Genomic DNA, 18121 nt, shown 5'->3' on the forward strand with positions numbered 1-18121 from the left:
TTCTCTCTTATTTACCCAGCTACCAGTTTTCTTGAATTATGGGAGAACATAATATTCTCTCTTAAATTTGGGGAAGGAATTTAAAAAGACTGGATTCAGAGATAAAAATGTACCATGTGTGAGCAAATATTCTCTTCCATAAGAAACCAAACCAAAAAAACCCAAATCACAACTGTCTAGTCCTTTTAGATGGAGAAAACACTGATTGTAAACCAATGCGAAGCTGTGTCCTGAAGACTCTGAAAAACGTGAACTTGAGTTGTCTCAGAGGAATACTAACCGATACATGATGACAGTGAGTTCAGTGTTTGGATGTCATGGCTGCTTATTCCAGCAGAGAAATCCAGATGTTCAGAGACAACAGCAGAACCTGGGAGTCTCTCCATGACTTACGTTGTCCCTATGCTAATTTTGAGTTGTGTGTGTTCTTGAACTTAAGCCTGTTTGGGTCATTGCTAGGGTAAAGCTGACTGCTTTGTGCAACTTTCAGTTTGAGACTAACAAGTGTGACTTGGATATCTTCTGAGAAATATCACAGCAAGTTCCCCTACTCCTGAGTAATAATAATTACGATTCTTATACACCTGGGCTCTTTCCTTAGCTTTGTTATCAGTTACATAAAGCAAGAAAGCTCCTAATACTTCTTCATGCCGCTTCAGCCTCCCTAATCCAGTTCTTGCCAACAAAAAGTCCTTTGCTTTGTAAAGCAAATCCTCAATTCATTGGTAGAATGTTAATAATTTAGACAATTGTGTCACCAAGCTACACTATGAGTGCTCAGTTGTGAACTTCTTGCCCCTCCTCTCAGACTCTCTTGCCCCAAGGCTTCTCAGTAAAATTCAGCTGCATAAATACCTTGCTGAAAGCAGCATGGCTCATTTGACTGTCGCCTTCACTTAGCAAAGAACACCCTTAACCTTGGTGTTTATGGTCCTGAGGCTTATCCTAAAATCTGTTTTCCTGAACAAAACATTTAGGTCACATCCATGAAATTGTCCAGTCCCAACAGGCTTATTAGAGTAGGAAGAATCTGCAAAGCCTAGTCTGGGGAAGAGTTTTCTTTGTTTGTTTTCAGTTTTTCTCTCCTTCCCAGGAATGTATTTGAAGATTAGGTCTAGTCAATTGAAGAAAACTGCCCAGATGCCCAAATAATAAACAGATTTGCTTAAGCAATACTGTGTGGATATAGGATCATATCAGTGGTCTCTGTTAAGCTCTATACTCTCCGGACATTAGAAGAGGAGAAGAGTGAGGAACTTTAATTTATATGGCTTTCCAAAATGCTTTAGAGAGCAGTAAGAATATGGGTAGTGCAGTAAACATGACATCTGTGGAATAGTTTGCAATAGTTTGTACTCATTCTTTAAACGTTACAGCTGAGATTTGTATGTGTGCAGAGAGAAGAGGCAAGGAAGCTGTCATTTGTCCTTGTAATATTTGTGGTTACCTCTCATGCAAAAGAAAACAGAGTAACCAGTAACCTTAAAGGGAGAAATCACATTTCTACTGATTTGGACGTTACTGAAAATTCTTTATTGTATGTTTAGTTTTGGAGCAAAATCTCCAAAGGATTGTGTGTGCACAGTGCAGCAAATGCAGAAGGATTGATTCTTGTACTCAGAGGGCCTTTGAAATAAGTGAGCTAACATCTGCTCGCCTGAAAAGAGTAGCTAGCTAAAGAGGAATTTGAAAATATTTGTTGCTTTAAGAAAGGCATCATAAAATTAGCACGAAATAAACCTGTCTCACACATACTATCCTATAGTTCAATTATTCTAATTCAAATTCAGTATTTCTGCTATGAGTGTACCAAAAAGAAAAATATACTAGAATGGTATAGCAGAACAATCTGGTTTTGCTGAGATTGCTTTTCAGACCATTGCTTCATTCTCTTAGTTGCAGAAGTCTTGCTTTAATTGAACAATTTATGAAAAAATAGATGCTCTTCTGCAAGGACTTACCGAAAGATGTAATCTCTTATCTCATGTACTTTGATATAGAACCAACTTCTACAGAAGAATAATTTGGAAAGATAACTTATTTCATACTACTTTTGCAGGAGAATCACCAATAAAGCTAGCATTTCAGAGCCTACAAATGCTGTTAACTCCTGAACCAGAATTAGATTTCTTAGCAGCAATCAAAATTGCGGCATCTTCAAAAGCAAAACATTGGCAACTGCCAAACAAAGCCTACAATAAGAAAAATAGTGATATTTTCACAAAGTACTTTAACAATCATCATTATTATCATTCTCGGAAAAAGTGCCTTCATTATAACACTGTAGCAATTTCATTGGGTAGATAAGAAGCTAGTTAGCTTGTAGAGACTGAACTGCCCTCCTGGGTATATCCATGCAGCTCTGGTCTCGGAAAGAAATGCAATTACGTTTAACAATTGTAATAAATAAAACCACTGTGACCCGAACTCATGTTTCTTGCCTACAACAACCATTCACATGCAACATCAGGTTGGGCAGTCATGCATAAATTCTGACTCAAGTCATTTCCCTTCAGCCAGCAGGCCTGGTGCCGAACATGATTCATCCCTGCTATCTGGACTCATCAGCACGTGTAACCCACCTGCTGTTGGGATTAGGGTGTTATTTATACTCTGTACTATGGCAACAAATAGGAAAAAAAAAGGCATTTTAGGTCTGGGTTTCTCATGTATTAGGTGATACGCAAACATACGATAAAGAAGTTAATCTTTTCCCCAAATGAATTTGCAGTTTAAATGCCAGACAGGGCAGTAGATAAGGCAGGAAAGAGAAGAATGGCAACAAGAAAGTGTCACAGACAGCTTTTTAGTCCTTTCATAAAGATAGAGAACTTTAGTTTCCAGGGCTGTCCATCTGTCATCTTTTGCCACTGTATGCATTGATAGATCATAGATAATATTTTAAAAAATTCATGGGTTTGTATTTGTACCTCTGGACTGGACTTCAGGACTTTGATTTCTCTGTGGACGCACCAATGAATGTATGTCCTTTTTTTCTCTCTTTTTCAGGGGGAACAGCTTCCAGACAAAAGGGCTTTTTGGGATGCATTCGATCTCTGCATTTAAACGGACAGAAACTTGACCTTGAGGAGAGAGCCAAAATGACACCTGGTGTTAAACCTGGATGTCCAGGACATTGCAGCAGTTATGGTAACCTCTGCCATAATGGAGGAAAATGTGTGGAGAAGTATAATGGTTACTCCTGTGATTGTACCAACTCAGCCTATGAAGGACCTTTCTGCAAGGAAGGTAGGCAGCGAGCTTTCATCCTACGTCCTTAGTGGTCTCTGAATTACAGCACAGTTTCACCCATGTCAGCTTGGTGTCCCCCATGTTACAAGAAGACTTTCTAATACCACCTGTCCCTTCAGCATTACTAAGTATTTATCTTAAGTGGGTTTTAAGTCCTCCTTTTGTTGACTTCAGTGATGGCCTCAGAAATTAAAATGCTGTTAGTTGTACCATTAAAGTTACTATTTCCCACTGTGATTTCTGTATTTGATTGCGTATAACTTGGCCCAGACATTAACAAATAGGGCTGAAATTGTTCCTAACAGTTGTCTGCCCATGACTGAATGTTTAGTTTCCTTGTTTTAAAATCTCATCCAGCTTTGTCCACCTTAACAAAACCTTGAGAGCTTTTCTTTACAGAGTTTTGGAGCAATGGTGTGACAAAAAGAGGTAGTTTTTTATGGGTATTTTTGCCATTCCTGTCACAAACCATCCAAACATTAAGAAGTTTTTTAAATAAATGTGAAGCATTCAGGAGAAAACTGTTTTGCATGGTTCGGCCTCTGGTGAATGTGTCCTCATTGAACCTTTCTGGTGGCTCGTAGGAGATGTTGCCAACACCAGAAAAAGGAGCAGGGCAAATAAAGAACATGAAATTTACATAACATGTTCTCGGGAAGAGGAAGGAACTAACAAAACTCATGCTCAGTAACAGCAAGGTGCAATGGGAGTGTTTCAATCTCCACGGCTGCCCCTCACCTCACAAACGCAACGCGTTTACTAAGTGGGCCGCATCATCTGCTGGTGTAAATCGGCTTAGTTGTACTGCAGTCCATGGAACTATGCCCACTTACATGAGCTGAGGATTCGGCACCGATGCCACGAGAGGCGTATCAAATAACCATATAGTGTCCTGTTAGGAGATGCTGCTCAAGAGGTGGAGCTGCTTTATTAGGCAAAGTACTTGCAGTCAGTCTGTAGCTGAAGATTCTGCAATCCTGACATTACTGTGCCTCATATTGGAAAAAACTGCTGGTTTTTGTCTGTGTATTTCATGGCCAGACTATGTGGTGTTTATTGGAAACACAAGTGTGGGTTGTCAGGATCTAAGCGTGCACAGGTAGATGTTTCTCTTCTTTTGGAGCTACCAAAGACAGCTTCCCTCACTGGCTGTCTTTGGGTCAATGTGTTGCTTTAATAATGGCTTTGTTTAAAAAGGAGACTGGGGAGGACAAATATATTGTCTTTACTATGGGGGGAAGACAGAGAATATTGCCTTACAAGTCAGCCGTTAGAAGATGGTGAACTGAGCATTTATTTGGCTGACAGATATTTTGGCCTGTTCTATCTCGTGAAGCTCTGATTCCAATACTAAAATAGTTGAATTTAGAGACCTGCCTCCATACACTGTCCTTCTCTGTACCAAATTAAAAAATGGTGATGTCAGCTGGGCCAGGGACATTTTGCAACATTCTGCTTCTGAGGCAGTCAGCTCATGTCCATGCCTGTCTAGGACATCTGAAAATGCAGTAGCTGAAATTATTCCCTTGGTTTATATATGCTTTCAGAGGTTTCTGCGTTATTTGAAGCTGGCACTTCCGTTACCTATATTTTCCAAGAACCTTATCCTGTCACAAAAAATGCAAGTACCTCAAGCTCTGCCATTTATGCGGATGCTGTCATGTCCAAGGAAAATATTGCCTTTAGCTTTCTCACGGCACATACTCCAAGCCTTCTGTTGTACATCAACACCTACTTTCATGAATATTTGGCTGTGATTCTCTCCAAGAATGGTAAGTACCCTTGATTTGCTACTAAAGGAAGACTGGTGGAACTTTGTTAAGGTGTTTTTTGAGAACAGTATAGAATTCCGCACTGATTTAAGTTCATTTCAATGTCTGCAACTTTATCAACTTCATGGTATTCAGTTCATGCAAATCGCCATCACTCTTGTTTATGTCCCTTTATTTGGCATTCAGTGCTGTGCTTTCCTATTCAGTCTTTGAATAATCATGCTGTTGGGGCTTAAAATGTGCTCTGACTTTCATTTGGCAAGACTGTACAATAGCAATTCCTTGCTATTTATTCCACACTGAGATCCATTAGGTCTCCAAGATAAGGGAATGAGAAATACCACGAATGTACAAGATCACTTGGTGCAGAAATATATTATCATTTTATCTTTAGCATTCTGTCTTGGCACATGTATTGCTCTTCACTGGGTTGTTTCAATGGAATATGACCAGTTTATCTGAATATTAAAGCCAGAAAATGTTTCTAGCTTCACTGACCAAAACATAAGGTGTAAATCCATTTTCTCTTAAAAGGTACATGGTATGTGGACTTTTTGAAAACATGTACGGATTTTGGGGGCATAGGCCCTACATCTTCTCAGTAAGACTCTGGCTCCTGCGTCCTTGCAGTGCTTTCAGAAAACTCACTCCAGACGAACATCATCCTAGATAAATAAGGATGTTTGAATTATTCAAGAGTTATTTAGGCACTGGAGCACTGGAAGTGATGACTAAGCGTATTGGTGAGTCACTAGCCTGTGGCAGAACAATAGAAAGTTAATGCTATGTGGTTGAATATGTGCATTTGACCGAATGACCCAGACCACTCTGAAGCCTTGCAAATTCCAAAATAGCTAAGCTTTCAAGTTCCATGAAATGAAACTATAAGGGAGGGGAAGGTTTTATTCTCTATCTGGCCTTTGCAGTGGTTTATCTCCTGGTTACGTCGTGCAGCTAGCATTCAGGCTGGCACGCACCCATCCCTGCGAGGAGTGGCTGGGACAGTATCAGCCTGCACCAATCTCCCCTAAGCGAAGTTGCAGCAGCGTGGTGGTACTACTGAGGAAACCCACTCTCCTTTCCTGTCCAGTCCCACATTTCCATCTCTGGTTTGCTCTCGAAGGCAAATGTGTATGATTTTCAGATTTTTGAATATTCCAATGCGTGGCAGAGGTTAGCCCCTGCTGAGGTGAAACCTTGAAATCTGCTTCTCAGTTAGGCTCGGGTCTCTTGATGCCACTCAGGCAATCGAAAATAGCCCTAAAGTGAATGAAAATGTAATATCCATTTAAATCACCTTTACTGCTGCCAGAGTAGTGTAAAATGACCTTATAAACATGAGTCAACTGACTTTTATTGATGAAATACAACCATAAGCAAACTGCGATTGTGAAGTTCTGGAAGGGCGACTCTCTAATAGTGGTTGGGGAAGGAGTTGGGATCAGGATACAGCGGTCCCTTGTAGCAGCTCAGCAGGAGCTGAGATAAGCATTGCATTTTGGCAGCTACACCATCTGCAGATCTCCACTTCGGTTCAGATGGAGATAGGGACTCTCAGTACTTCTGGAAATTAGGTGGAGTGGCTCTCAGCACACGCAGGCAACTTAAACAATGGTGCTTTTCTCTGATCTGTATCTCTCTCTACTCACTTGTAAAATGAAGATAACAGTAGTTTAGAGGGTTGGTGAGATGTCAGGCTCCAAAACTCTGGACTACAAAATGTAGCACTATATGCAAAGAATTATTAAGACAACTAGCTGACCTTGGTTAACTCCTCAAAGTCTCTTTCAGGGTTACTCTGTGCATGCTCTGTGTTGCTCTTTGAAGACAGTCATTTCAGTCATGTATATTCTCTGCCCTTTGTCCCAAATGTAATCATGTTTTAAATCTCATATCCTCTTATTTTTTAGTCTTGTTGGAATTGAAATTATTCCAATGAAAATAATGTTCAGATATGTTACTCTTTCCTCCTCCAAGAGGTTTATGCTTGCCATAAAGTTACTGGACTATGAATAATAATGTCCTTTGTAGCATTAAAAGTAAGCACAATTCTTTCTCTCTTATTGGCTCATTTTCAAGGAATCTTGCTGAGTCTGACATTGTATAGCAGGACCTAAGCAGGTCCCTGCTGGATAACTGATTGGTTAAATAAAGGTTAGGCTTCTGGTGAAACGGGAATGGGCATTCTCACTTAAGAGATGAGCGATAATATTCTTTGCCGTAGTCCCAAGATCCTTCCACTTGTTAAGAAACTAGATTGGAACACTCTAAGTATACTTGAATACTTCACTTTTTGTAAGTATTTTTTCAAGCTACTACTCATGTACCCTGTTATTCCTCTTCTCTATTATCCAAAAAATAACTAGGCAAATTATTACTTAATAAAAGTGACAATGAGAAAAATGCTTCTGGTAATTCAGACTTCCCATGTTAAATATTTAACATAAAAGAAGTGAAAGTGTCTGCAAGGTTTATTCATAGTTAGACTATATTAAATGTGGCTTATATGAAACTGAACTTATATAGGCAGCTATGGTCTAATCCAGTCAGGTGTGAAATGTGTCCTGTAAAAGTTAATAAATAATCACATTTAACCCCAACATTTGCACTATTAATCTGTAATGGAGATATATCATTACAAGATACAGTGCATATTGATTGAAACACTAGAATTGTGGTGGTAAAATGATTCATTTAGAGTTACCCAACAAGCCATGTCAGGTCTAGGAAAGCAAATAAAATCTCCTCGTGCCCACTCACAGCTTCACTGACCCAGAGCAACGCTGCCCGCACAGAAAACCCTTCCAGTGCTTGGAGCCTCAGAGGACAGGTGGTTCATGAAGGAGGTAAAGTTATGACAGATGTTCAGTACCACCATATGTCAACGTAGAAGCTACAATTCTAGACCTGTGCAGATGACCTCCTTCTATAAAATGAGATGCTCAGTAGTGCTAGCAGCTAATATTTCTAGAAACAGTTCCCACTCAAAGGACTTATCTATATCACAAGGTTATCCTTACCTCTGGTTAAATGGCTCGTGTCCTGGCAGCTTATGGCTAAGTTTTTGAAAGTTGATGTTTTTAAAGATGATTAAAGGATTCTTTCCGCCATTAGTTAATACTTACGCTTCTAAATCATACATGTGCCTTTGCAAATTGTATGCAATAACTTAGCATTCTCCTCTCCTCCCCAATGACTGATGAGAGAGAAAAATATTAAGAAAGTGGTAGTGCTTCTCCTTTCTTCATTCTACCTTCTCCTCTGCAAGTAATCAAATGTGATATGAATATGATGAAGTATATTGTCTAGAAAATGTTTTCCCAAGTCTTTTGATTCTCAGCGCTCTTGGCTTTCTCCATGGAAACAATATGATTCCTAATCTAGAAAAAGAGCAGATAGCCACCATCAAAGAAAAGAGATAGAATCTCAAACTATCCTAGAGTGATTGAAAATTTATCTATATTTATTATCTGATCTCCTAAGAAACTAAACAATTTGAGTCCTTGTTTTTCTTTGTTTCTATCCAGTACCTGTTGCCGTCACAGTGAGCTCTGTTCTCAATTTCTTTTGGAAAGCAAGACTGTGAAATTGCATAGGAAAGATTAAAGACAAGGAAAAAAGCACAGTTAAAAACAAAAGTACAACTGAAAACAGCTTGAGTAATTCTTCTGTTAGGTCTCTGATACTCAGAATATAGTAGTGGGACCTAGATCAATTCCACTGCCCTGTCCTATAAGGTCTTGAAATCAGCTGATATTTGAAGTAAATAGGAAAAAAAGTCAAAACCTGCAACAGAGGTGAGCTGAATTAACACCTGCAAAAAAGAGGTAAATGTCATCAGTAAGAAGCTACTGATTTTTTTCTTTGTAATAAACTAGAAAGCTGCTGTAATCTCCTCCGGTCTCCAAGTCAGAAGCAGCTTTCTGTTGAAGGCACGTAAATTTTCCTCGTTGTTTTTGCCTTGCAAGTCTGTTGAGCTGCATCTCCAACAACTTCTCTCAAGCAAAAACAAAGCTTTTGTCACTCAGTGGTAAAGAAAGGCAAAAAAAAATCTAGTTCACTCTTTGAGGCAAAGAATCTTTTGATTCTGTGCATGCTGTGCTCTCTGGAGTTCAATGGGGCAAAGCTAAAATAATCAGGAAAAACGGGACTTCCCGAAACACTGGGGTGGGTTTGGGGGCTGATTTTGATGGTTCTTTTGCTTTACCACCTGTGGGCTTTAGTTTTGGGATGCGAGTACCACAGAACATAACTACTTGCTGCAGAAAAGACCCTCTAGGATATGCTAATGCTAGTGCAATAATATTATCTTTCGGGAACACCTTCTGGCTTACAACTTTCAGCACCCATTGAACAACCTTCACAGTTTATGTGACTGAAGTGGAAAATGGTGCCAAGGTTCAGGTATAGATGTTTTTAACAGATCAGGAGCAGGAAAGTGAGTTGTGTTGGGAAGTGTGGGAGACAGCTTTTGAGGAGACTAGTTTTTGAGCAACTGTCTGTGAGTGACTGAGAATTGTTCTCGGTGTAGCTCTGGTTCACAGCCATTGAATGATTTCATAGGGCAGATAGGACTATATATCTTCTAAATATAATTTTAAGCAATTGTTGTAGTTGGACCTGAAATCTTATGTTATTTACTGAGTGAGGGGCCAGCGAGAGTTTGATTGGGAATGGTGAATGTAAAAGAAATTTTTCCCAGCTGCCTGTAAATGGGAGGCTGGCTGTGGCACCATGAGTAGAAAGGGCCGGGGTGGCCGGAGATCTCCCAATCAGTTTCTTTATGTAAATAGAGAAACTTCTGTGGTTAGAAACATCGATGATTCCTTTGATGATTCCCTGCTGTAAGCATGCGTCACAGAAAATAGGAACGCTGATTAGTTTTCACTTCAAATCCAGCACTAAAAAGTCTTTGAGGGAAGAGGTGGACTTAGTGCCAGAAAACAATTTATTTTTATTTTTTTTTAGCATATGGCACTCTAAATCTCTAAGTGTGCAAAACTAACTTGAAAGGAGAAGCAGCCACAACATTCAGCCAAGGACGCTGGCAGATTTCTTTATCTGCTTTCCAGCAGGAGAGAACTGAAAGATCTGTCTCATTATCTGAATTCATGGACGTGTTTGTACTCATGAAGATCATTTTGCCGTACTGAAGGGTCAAGAGATGTTCTGGAGACCCGCAAGGGAAAAACAAGGGAACTGTAATTGGATTACATTGAGCAGGAAAGGCTGAGCATGCAGTTAATAATTGATCTGTGCTCTGCATATATACAGACTGACTTTGAACTTACTGGTATCTGGCATAAAGCACCAGACCACTGGCTGCAGATAATCAGCTAGCAAGAAAACATACGTTCCCATTTGCTTGGAGGAGGTGTTTATCTCCCAGAATACTGAAGTTCTAGTTTGTATTTTGCAGTTGAAAAGTCATTTTTAGTGTTGGATTTCTGTGGAGCTGCCCTGAAAGGGGGGGGGAGGAAGGACAGAGGGTCACAAGCTCCTATGTTTAAATGGATGCTGCATTTAAATGTTCTTCAATAATTCTGAAATTAGGATCTTTATTTATATGTGTTTATGATCTTCAATAATTCTGGAATTTCGCTAATCCATAGAGATTAGCCGTATGGATAATGAAAAGGTGACTTCATCCTTCTTGCCTGATGAAATTAGGTGTTCATGTATTAGTCTTTACGAGCAAGACTGGCCTTCAGGAATCTGCGGTTGAGATCAGGGGAAAAATCTGGAGCAAGAAAGATGTACAGTTGGTGGAAGAGGCTCAGATCGCAGAATGCTTAAGCAAACTGGGCATACATAAATCCATGGGGCCTGGTGGGTGCACCCATGAGTGCTGAGAGAGCTGGCAGATGTCATTGCAAGGCTACTCAAGAGGCAACGGGCACAAACTGAAACACACGAGGTTTCATTGAACATCAGGAAACTTTTTTACTGTGAAGGTGACTGAGCACTGACACATCTTGCCTAGAGAATTGTGGAGTCTCCATCCTTGGAGATATTCAAAAGCCATCTGGACGTGGCCGTGGCCAACCAGCTCTAAGTGTCCCTGCTTGACCAGGGAGGGTTGGACAACATGACCTCCAGAGGTCCCCTCCAACCTCAACTGTTCTATGATTCTGTGAAAGATTGCAGAAGTATGCATTTGAAGGTAGTGAAAGTATATGTGTATAAGCATGTATTTTGCTACAGAAAAGTCATCGTGATGCTACCATTGTATTGTTCTTGTGCTGGGATTGTTACTAAGTAAATGTTTCATCCTTCTTCTTAAGAACACAAGCCAGTTCTTTGTATGTCAATGGTTGTGGCTTGTTATGAAACTCAAATATTTCCCTTGAGAGTTTGCTATAATCAGGAGAAGGGCACTTATTAAAAGATCCAGCTTCTCCAGTCACAGGGGCTGGCATAGCCTACGAAATAGACAGTGCTTAGATGGACTTACTGGTCAAAGGAGCAGAACATTTCCCAGGGATTTGTGACCAGCCAGGCAGTATCTATAGAGCTCAACACAAACAAGGATCATTAACCTCAGAAAGCCATTAATCCACAAAGTTCTGTGCTTTATTACGAGTTAAGAATGAAAAGGAGGTTTCAGAAAAGAGGCATATGATTATATTCCTTTAATTTTATTGAAAAGATATTGCTGTCGCTCCTGCTCCACAGACATCGTGTAGTGCTCAAATTGATTGTTTCTTTCTTTTTTTTTTTTTTTTCTGTTCAGACCACCTTGTTTCCGTGTTCTCATTGCTGAACATTATGCTTACTTGTTAGGCCAGAGTGAAACAAGTCCTTGCTTGAACAGGTATCTGTACTGCCAAAACTGAAACATGAATGGTTGAAAGATACTAGGAAAAGAATGGAAAGTATGAGCCAGGATCTCGATGAGGGCAGGTTGGTATGAATTCCTCAGGGTATCACAAAAGAGGATCTCAGTCTTTTTTTTTGCCTGAGAGCTGTTCACACAGAGTTAGTGATGATGCATAATTTGCAAAGCCAGGTTGAACTTTTGGAATAAAATTCATAGGATGATACTTTTTTTATTTCATTCACTGGGTAAAGAATAAAAGCTCTGCCTGGCAGCCTGGCTGCTACACTAGTCTTAAATGAAAAGTACAGTGTAAGATAAAAGCCTGGCAAGATTCTTCTACATGCAAAGATGAGTAAACCATAGAGCCTACTGAATGTCTGCCCATGAGAAGACTAATGGCATCCAGTGTGTTTTTAAAGACAGGAGGAAAGATCTGAGTATCAGATCCAGTAGTATCATACAGATAGCTTTTGTTACTGAAGGGTCTTAAAGTGTCTTTGAAAATTCCACAGAACGTGTAGAAAAGGTGTAGGTTAAAATTTACCAGAATAAATCTCACCATCAGAAAGCAGGTAATTCAGTAATTAGGGAGATTTAAGTGCATCTGATGCCCTCAGCTCTTTTCTTCATCTTTAGTTTCAGTCACCTTCTGGGAAAGAAGATAATTAATGTAGCATCACTTTGTAAAAGAAACAGCGACCACTTCCTTCACCATAGAGAAGTATCCAAGAATGGAAAGATAATGATAATGACTAATAGTATTTTTTTAAATTGCTGCTCACCCAGAGGTTTCATGTCATTTTCCAAAGGATGTTAACATTCATCTATCTCACCAACGTATAAGCTGTGACACAAAGAAGGACGACGATTTGTCAGCAGTCATCAAGCTGGTAGATCCCAAATTGTGGCAGTGCTCTGTCCATCGCCTCCAGGCTACATAAATACGCACCACTGTGTATGCTTACCCAGGAGCTGAACTGGGGAGACGGTGCTTAGTATTATCCCACATCCATGGGTTAGCCTTGTTCCCATTTTAGGCCCAGCCACATCGACACGGACAAGGGCTGTTTTGTTCCCCTTAAAATCAGTGGGAAAAGCTTTCCGTTCAAGCCACTCAGTATGTGCATGATGAGCTCTATGACTGTGGTCCTCTGGGTCATCTTTTAGACTTGCAATATTTTGTAGCTTTGGAGCAAGAAGCATCTGCCAGTTCCTTTTTAATTGCTGGTCAGCCTGTGTTAAGCCAACTGGCGACTGGTGGGAATGAGATGTCTAGGAAGGTTAAACGCATTTGTCAGTCACGCAGGGGAACTAGCTGCATTTGTTGATGTTTAAAGTGACATTCTCAATCTGGCTGCAGCTGCCTCGCAGGATTGCAAAGTGAACTGAGGTCACAGAATCATACAATCATAGAAAGGTCGTAGGCTTCCAGATAGGCTCCTTTAGGGGCTTTTGGGGATGTGTTTTTTCCTAAGTTGAAGAAATGCAACCTGAAAGTGTTTCTTTTTTAATATAGGATGGCCTGAATATGATCCTTAAGTCCTGAATGTCTCAAGCATTGAGTGGGAGGCATTCAAATAAGCACGTGGGGTTTTTTACCACTATCAGAGATTACAAAAAATTGGGGGGTGAATTTTTTTTTTAAACCCTGTGAAATAGTGTCATCTAAGCAAATGCAATAGCTGAGTAGTCATATCAAGAAACATGTGCAACAGTTTTGCCTCTTTGTTTTCTCCACGCGAAACAAATAGCAAGAATCACCTCCTAAAAATGTACAAGTACTTTCTTAGTTAAACGCTAGATGCTGAAGAGATGGGCCCGGTTCTTTTGAACAGCAGCACTTCCACTGAAGAGTAAATTTACCGAGTAAATATCCCTGAGGAGAAGCTGCTAATTAAGGAGCAGGTTTCTTAGCCAGCTGCTCCTAACCAAGAAAACGGTGGTTCATTTTTAAATATCTAGGCTATGAAGAGGGAGACTGTCACGCTGAAGCTGTGCAAGTTGCCAGAGAGATATATTTTACAGTAGAGACAGCTGAGAACCATCATGTGCTGTTGTGCAATCAGGAATGAACAAACATTTCCACCTTACAAGCTGCAAATGGCTATCTGGGATGAATACTACTTTTTTATTAGTAGCAACATCAACAGCCTCACTGATCTGTTCCACCCTTTGTTTAATTGGTGCCTTCCTTAATTTTGTTCTCTTTTAGCTATAGCTCAGGTGAGCAGTGAGGGTGGATGTGGTGGTGTAGTTGACATCTTACAGCCTGGTGAGGGTGGCTGCTGGTTTGAGGCAGCTGTAAGAGGTTCTGTTGGTCCTAAATACCTTTGTTTCTGGGTGCCTCTGAAGCAGTGGGACATGCAGGGGTATTCCAAGGCCCTTTTCCTAATGTAGCGTTTTTTTTATTTTATACATACACATTTCTCCCGAATCAGAGTTGTCATCTGCCCTGATTTACATGATTTTTTCCTGATGTTGCACGATGGTGATAAAGTTTTACGTTTTACGTGTGCCACCCACATATGCTCCCTGAACTAACTTCACCTTCTCCAAGAGGTGCAAGATGTCTTGCCAGCTGCCCCAGCCAGTTTGTCATTAAAAAGTGCTATTGAAGTTGGCGGAGATGTTGGGTTCAATCTGGGCTCATTTAAAACCAGTTTCTGTAAATGAAGGTCCTGCAGAGAAGTGTCAGACTCCAAGGGTATGTAATTCCCTTCCTTGCCGTTTGGCTCTTCCAAGACTAAATGACACAAGACCTGTGGTCCTGGTTACATGTGTGATAAGATCCTTTCTTATGAATTATGGCTTTATAGACCAAGTTCCGAATATCCGTTCTTTTGTTTTCTGCAGAGCTACTTTAATCTTTTTGCTGAATATCTAGCACTGGGTGAGGTATTTCAAGCCAGGAAGTCTTCTCCTGAGCTAGAACGCTCTCTGTAACATTTTCCCATGCTCCCTTTTCCAGCTGATTATTTAAAAATTACTATTTGCTTTTCAACACAAGTTTTGGCAGTCCAGAATGAATGTAAAGTTAGTGGGCATAGGCCACAATGCCACTAAATGTTCCTGGCACTGCTGTAGACACAGGAAAAAGGACAACTCTCCTATTGACATGTTCAATCAGAAAAGGTTTTGTACATAGAATAGGTAACATCATGGCCAAGGTATTTCTTCACACTGTATAGTTTGGGAATATTTTTTTCTGCTTGAGGCTGATCACTTCGAAATCCACCAGTTTAATGTCCTTATTACCACTACACTTAAGAGCTGTTACTGCGTCTTTCTTGTCCTCAGCAAAAAGATAGAAGTGGTGTGAAGGCACCATGCTATTCCTGTAGCTGCCTGGGGGTTGGTTATGCTGACACTGATCATTAGTGTACTGCTAATGAGTACTAAAACCCTGGCCTTCATCACCACTGAAAGAGTGTCCTGGGGGTGTTTTGTTTCAGAAAAGTCATCCCCAACCTGGTCACTGGGGCATAAATACTGCCCTGTGGTCTCTATTTCCCAGAACTTCCTTCTGCATAGGGGGCCCTCAAGAATCCTGTTAAAATGGCGCTGTAGCTGTTTGATATCAGCAGACGGATGTCATTCAGCCCTACAGTCGTGGATTATACTGCTGCAGATTACAGGTTGAAGACCACAGTGATGTGTAGCAAACGAGTTTTGATACTGGTAGTGGTCTTATCACAGTAACATGGCAGCCCGTGTGGACCCACTTCCTCCAGAAGTGGCAAAAAGAGGCCACGTGGTGCTCCGTAACAGCGTGGATAAACTATGCCTGCTTCCCTCCTGGGCTGTTCTGGAGGTAGCACAGCATATCTCCATGCTGATCTGCAGTCTGCACAATTTGAAGCTGAAAAGGATGACTACAATAATCAAGTGTGAATCTACTCTTACCTAACACTGCTAGGGTAATATGCCCAGTAAAATTTCCCAGCCCAAGGCCAAAAACATGATACCTCTCTCTTTCCTTCCCTCCCTGTTTTATGGACTTAATAGAAATTGCCTCCAGCAATTCCACGTACATTAGAGAAGGAAGAAAACACAACAGGCAGTGCATTGCTTGAGCATTATGGCACTCCAGGTGTGCACGCTCAGACATGGGGAGCTAAAAAGAGGATGACAGGCATGACTGCAAAAAGACTGCCAGAAATTACACTTCTCATGATTAGTGTGAATCCCTATTGTGAGGTAAAAATGATGCAAAATAGAGAGAGAAGGGAGAATAGGGAGAATAGAGCTGGTTTGTGCACAGATTTTTATTTGCAGTTAGTGACACTGGGATGATGTGATGGACAAAGTCAGCGGACCAGATAATCAAAATTCAGAGGACACAAAAAAATTCTTAATAATAATCCTAATTAATAATCCATTCATTTTGCCTGTCACGTAGCAAAATGGCAACGTAATCTGCTAGACAAATTATTCTGACTCTGAAAAAGGAAGTTTTGGTACTGAATGCAAGCCAAAATCAGCTCTAAGCTACACCGGTGTAAATTGCAAAACACCTCTGAAGAGATGAGCCCATGTACTTCTGGTTTATATTAATGCAAATTTGACCCCAGGCAAAATGCCAACTTGAATTCAATGGTTTTGAAGAGCAGCCATCCAAAAAAAGTTGCCATTGGAATTCAAAGCAATTTGATAAAATAAGATGCTATTCACGGATCTCTTTGAATGATTTAAGGTAAAATTTTACCACTACAGAAAGCAAGATCTGTTATTAATGGATGTCAAGAACCTCCTCCATTGTCTCCCAACAAATGGAACAGATGGCTTCTGGTTTAAAAGCAGTGCTTCTCTGATGAAGTGAATGGGTAAATCCCTGTTTGCAGCAGCTGAGAGCCTAGATGGAGTGCATATCTTGTTGGCTGTCTTTGAACACAAACGTGATGGCTGCTATGTTGACCACCTGGATATAGTCGTACCATTTATATTTTATATACTGGTGTGTTCATAGCATTCGAAAAGAGCAGAGAAGTTTTTCCCCCCTTTACAAACTAAGCAACTAGTACATGGTCCCAGACCAAATCTAGGCCCCGTTCCATTTTTCACATTACACCCCTTTCAAAGGTTCCAGGTAAGAGGCAGTCTATAAAGTACTTCTGCTGGGCCAGGATTTTTAGTTTGGACCGATCTGTTACACTATCACATCTTAGTTTCAGCTTATTCTGTGTGGTCATCTCAGCTGTGGTGTGCAGCGTCAGGCAACCTTCCCATTTTTGATCGACTCTCCCACTGCCCTAACGAGCCTGAAGAAGGTCCCTTAACTTCCTTGCACTTGGGCTTCCTTTCTCATGTCTTCCTAGAGTAAAGTGGTTGTGTTTACACTGTTATTCCCTGTTGATGCATCTTTCATTCAGTACCAGAAGATGGGATTGTGATTTAAGTTTGGACCTTTAAGTGTGACATTAACAGTGATAGAGAGTAGCTCCTTGTCCTGGCTGTGCAATGGGAGCTTTACAGTATGATTCAGGGTAACTAAATCAGGCCCTATAATATCCCACTGAATAAATTAGCAGTTGTTACTGACCGTGATCTCTTCGCAAATTCCCCTCTAACATCCATGATTATGTGTGAGAAAGTAAATGCCTTTTATCTCCTTTTTTTTTATTTACACTTTAAAAGCTCACCTGATCCAGCAGCCCTCTCAATCACCTAAAAAGCCTTCATCCTAGTAGTTCATTCTCATTTTCCCTCTCATTTTTGGAGGCTTTGTTTCTAGCCTCCAAAGCTGAGAAGGCAGCAGTGCTCCTCTGTGTTATACTGAAGGTTACAAAAAGTGCAGCTTTTGGGAGTCTGAGCAGCCAAACATCCTGGTGAGGGAAAAGGAGGAGGGAAGATCTTAACTGGGTGCTGGGTCCAGTCTGGAAGGACTACCAACTTCACTGTAAGTTGTGGAGAGGTGGAAAAATTCCCCCTCTGCAGGAAATTTATTCATCGTTTTAAGCTCTTTATAAAGTGGGTTTACAGTAGCTTGTAGGACCACAGAGCTGACCTCACTGAGGGAGAAGCTGTGAAGGGAGCAGGTATGTCCGCGCTGTGTAGGGAGGGAGAATTGGACTAGATGATCTCCATAGGTCCCTTCCAACCCTATGATTCTATGATTCAACATGAGGAGGAACTTCTTTACTTTGAGGGTGGCAGAGCACTGGCACAGGCTGCCCAGAGAGGTGGTGGAGTCTCCGTCTCTGGAGACATTCAAAACCCACCTGGATGCGTTCCTGTGTAACCTGCTCTAGGTGACCCTGCTCTGGCAGGGGGGTTGGAC

The 18121-nt window shown here is 40.8% G+C and overlaps 1 protein-coding gene across 1 annotated transcript in view; it reads left to right on the forward strand.

Moving 5' to 3' along the window:
* The window catches only part of CNTNAP5 (contactin associated protein family member 5), a 298702-nt gene that overhangs the window by 251756 nt on the left and 28825 nt on the right, over nucleotides 1-18121 (forward strand). The window contains exons 18-19 of the mRNA XM_063341381.1: nucleotides 3010-3249; nucleotides 4800-5024. Coding sequence (XP_063197451.1) covers nucleotides 3010-3249; nucleotides 4800-5024 — 465 coding nt within the window. The remainder of the gene's footprint in view (nucleotides 1-3009; nucleotides 3250-4799; nucleotides 5025-18121) is intronic.

This window comes from Chroicocephalus ridibundus, chromosome 7 (assembly GCF_963924245.1).
Source record: "Chroicocephalus ridibundus chromosome 7, bChrRid1.1, whole genome shotgun sequence".
Classification (NCBI taxonomy): domain Eukaryota; kingdom Metazoa; phylum Chordata; class Aves; order Charadriiformes; family Laridae; genus Chroicocephalus; species Chroicocephalus ridibundus.